The following is a 4,340-nucleotide window of genomic DNA, read 5'->3' as shown; positions in this document are numbered from 1 at the left end:
GTTGTCCTATGTTACCTTTACTGTGCTCATCAATGCGTTGATAAAGGTGTCGACAAGTGTAGCCGACATAGCCTTTTGGCGTGATATCGCGAAAAGGACAAGCTACAATCGCAGTGCAAAAGTCAAGTGGCACAGTGCAAAATTCAAGTAGCGCAGTGCAAAACTAAAGTGGTGGCACATGCATTTTGAGTTTGCACTGCACCACTTTAGTTTTGCACTGTGCCACTTGACTTTTGCACTGCGACTGAGTTTTGCACTGCGCCACTTGTAATTTGTCCTTTTGGCGTTCCATACCCGAGTACGCGTTAACTACAAATCAGCAGGTACAGTACGGAAACGATGATTAATTCTTGTAATTTTTATTAAACTTTTTTAAACTTTTTTGTAATGCTGTTTTGGTAGACATTCGTCAAAGAAATAATCATTTGAGCATTCGAGAGAGAATACAGTCCTGAACTTTAAAAGGCCTCGGCGGCCTTCACGCCTGCCCGTAGGCCAGTATCTAAATTTGTTCCTTGAGTCTTTAAAATAGCTCTAGAATATTCCTATTAAACGTTCAGTTTTTTTTTTTTTTTTTTTTTTTTTTTTTTTTTATGAGGGTCCACTGATTCAATGAATAATACAGTATCATTATTTCATTATTAAATCTAAGTGTTTTCCAAAAAGGCGGATAAACATCGAAACACTTACAGACGCGTGGTGTTCACTGGTATGCCTTCGGGTAATTCACTAAGCCCACGTCTCGTACAATCAACTACCCAAGTACCATCTAAATGCCACTGGCAATTACAATCGCCCGTCGAGTGGGTGTCTCCACATGCTGACTGGCTGGAAAATTTCACCAGTAGTAGGAGTGTTGTCCAACGTAGAACACTCATTCTTTAGTTGCATTTAATGTTAAAGACATCAATAAATGGTGAACAAAATAGGGTACGAATTGATAAACTACAAAACGTTCAATAAAGGCAGATTGGAGTAAAATAGCCTAGTCTGTATTTAGAAGTTTCACATCCTTATTTCGTTAAACAATACCAATTCATCGTGTTCATTGAGGCTTCGAGAGATTTGTTTTGATTCCTAAAATACACACCGTCCAGACGCAAACAGAATCAGAAATAAAGTACAACAAAAGACCACGCAATTAACGTCTCCACGAGAGTTGATTGACAGATAAACTTACTAATCTGCGAGCACCATTTAGTCACGTGATCAAAATTTTTTTCTCGGACATTTCAATTCCTTAGACAGCTGGTTTAAAAGCAAAACATACGTTAGCCTAGGCCTAGATAGATACCCAGATTTACATGAGCAGTGCGCATCAGTGACTTGGCCTTTGCCGACAACACGATTGACTGAATGCGGATTTTTCCTCTTCCTTTGGGAGCGAAATACACAGGCTTTTACAACAATTTCTCCGCCATGTTCCATAAAATAGATTAACACTATGACTATATGATTCATTTGCATACTGCCTACCTTGAATTCTCTTTCTTAAAGAAGGTTTGATAGCAAAGAATATCTTTGCAAACTCGATAAGTCTAGCCGCCGTTGTCTAAGGTTTTCGTGATTTTGTGTCCTGGGCATCGCGTCCTTGTCGTCAGAACTTTCAAAATGAAATACACGGGGCACCTTTTTTTCTTTGCACAGTTAGCAACCTACTATTGTTACTATACACACGTCAACGTTTTTCATAGTAGTTAAAACCTCAGGATATTGGTTAAGTAACAATTATTGTTGTGTCTTCTTAATAATGTGACCATTATAAGTATTTTAATAATAATAATAATAATAATAATAATAATAATAATAATAATAATAATAATAATAATAATAATAATAGATTGACAAAATTGAAACACTTCTTTATTAAGACATGACGAACTGTTCTGCAATTGTCATTTTTATCCATTTATCCATTTTCGATATATTCAGGTCATTTATTATTTTTAGGGATATTAAAGTTTAAATGAACTTTAAATTCATACCCGAATTTAGATGTTAACAACACTTTTCTTCCTTGTAACGTGGTTAAACTTTTATGAAGTGTCATTCAGATCATGAAGTTGATTATTTTTTAAATATCTGGTCTTGGACGTTTTTCTCTAAATGGTCCTCATATCCATATCCTACTCCGGGTCGTCACCAAAATGTAATCATCTCATTCTTGGATCATACTTAATAATCCATGTAACTGCCATTTAGATCTGTGCAGCTGTCTTTCAGATATTTTGAACACAAGAAACACACAGGACCTTCAAATATAAATGACTCTCAAATTCATACTCGAATTCGGATCGTCACCAACACTAGTTTGAAATATCATGTCTAGGATGTTCTTAAATGCCTTTAAATAGTCCTGACATCTACCCCCGACTAAGGACCGTCACAAAAATTTAATCATTTCTTTATTGGGTTATACCATTTTCAAATAATAATAATAATAATAATAATAAATAATAATAATAAATAATAATAATAATAATAATAATAATAATAATAATAATAATAATAATAATAATAATAATAATAATAGTAGTAATAGTAGTAGTGTAGTTTTATATAGCGCACATATCCATCTAATATAAGATGCTCAGGGCGCTTGATATGTGGACTAGGAACTCGATCAATGACTTTCTCCATCTAAGGGTGACTTCGTATCTGTGCTACACGGTAACCAGGGTTTATGTTTGTGCAACATGTTTTGAGATATGTCAAAAATTAAAAATCACAATATCACATCATCATCATCGTCATCATGGTCGTCACCAAAATGTAATCATCTCATTCACTATTTAGATCTGGGCAGCTGTCTTTCAGATATTTAGAACACAAGCAATACGCAGGACCTTAAGAATGGTTGTCCATAAAAATCAAAGATTTGGTGGCAGATGTCTGAAAATGGATTTCTCTCAAATTTTTACCATGAATAGATACTTGAGTAAAAGGCATATATATGACAATTGTTTACTGTATTTTTTTAGCCTTCGTTGTCATGGCAACGACTCATTATCTAAATTTTACCGTTTTTGTTAATTTTGGACATTTTTAGAAGTGAAAAAAACACTGATTTTCAGACCTTATTAAGAAAAAGAACATACACTATATATATATTTGTGATCATCCATGTAAATAACCAGGTATTAACTTCCATTTATCGAAAAAAAAATGTGTAAAAAATTCTGTTTGGAAGATAGTATTATTTACAAAAGGGGGTTTTTCTCAAAATATATATATTTTTAAAGTATGCCTAGCTCAGAAACCTATCCATAACTTCCAAAGCGGTGCATACATATCTTCCATCTTCCATATTTTAATAGTCAATAGTTGTCTAAACAATACTCAAGAAAAAAGGTTGTGGGTATTTTACACACGTGGATGCGGTATTGCCAAAAAACGGCATTTTTTTGAATAAAAATATATCATTTTTTACTAAATGGATAACACTATAAATCAACGTAAATTTATTTTAAAATAATGTTACTATAATTAAATAGTCTAACAACATGTTAACAAATGTGTTGCCAGGCTCATTTTAAGTAATTTAAAACTTAATTTTGTACTGTATTGCCAGAAAACAGCATTGTTTTTATTGAAAATTAAGGTAAATATACATCTTTTTACTAAACAGTTACCGGTAACGATATAAAATATAATATAATTCATTAGCCATAACAAATATACTTCCCTGACTAGCTTAAAAACATGCTAATGAATGTGTTGTAAGACTTTGTCAATATGCATTACTGTATTTCCAGGAAAAACAGCATTTTTTCATTAAAAAATATTGTAAAATACATTTTTTTACTGTACGGAAAATGCTATAATATAAAATATAATTCATGTAACCATAATATTATTATACATGACTATTATAACAACATGTGTTGCCAGGTTTGTTTCAAGTATGGTAAACTCAATATTATACTACATTGCATGTGAAGCAAATAACTTAATTAATTTAACTATCTGTAACAGTGTAAACAAAACAAATTTAAACACCACTCTCAACGACGAGTTATGATTTTTAACTTAGGAATACTCAATGTATTTGTTGAATTTGTGGAAGCGGTTTGGCGCAGCGTGAAAGGTTTGGTTTCCCAACCTCGAGGTCGGGGTTTCAATCCCTCGCTGTGCATTTCGCTTTTGTCCTTGAACAAGACACTTTATCTGCATTGCTTCCCTCCACCCAGGAGTATAAATGGGTACCTGGTCGGGTTGCTTGCTCCTGCGCTGAATACAGTAGCAACACTTAAGCATGTGGATCCAATGACCAGGGACTGAAGCGCTTCGTATCTGCAAAGAAAGGCGCTATATAAATAAATATGATTAGATTAGATTGT

General features: G+C 33.4%; 1 protein-coding gene across 1 annotated transcript in view; it reads right to left on the bottom strand.

Annotated features, from left to right (window-relative positions):
• Window positions 1-1,085, bottom strand: part of LOC117116793 (protein slit-like) — a 21,494-nt gene extending 20,409 nt beyond the window's left edge. The window contains exon 1 of the mRNA XM_033260887.1: window positions 691-1,085. Within this exon, the coding sequence (XP_033116778.1) occupies window positions 691-878 (188 nt within the window). The 5' untranslated portion in view covers window positions 879-1,085. The remainder of the gene's footprint in view (window positions 1-690) is intronic.
• Between the last annotated feature and the right edge of the window lie 3,255 nt (window positions 1,086-4,340).

This window comes from Anneissia japonica, unplaced genomic scaffold (genome assembly GCF_011630105.1).
Source record: "Anneissia japonica isolate Jap-2015-1 unplaced genomic scaffold, ASM1163010v1 scaffold287740_len772037_cov194, whole genome shotgun sequence".
NCBI lineage: Eukaryota > Metazoa > Echinodermata > Crinoidea > Comatulida > Comatulidae > Anneissia > Anneissia japonica.
Note: the sequence above shows the minus strand (reverse complement) of the source record. Positions and strands in the feature narration are given on the sequence as shown.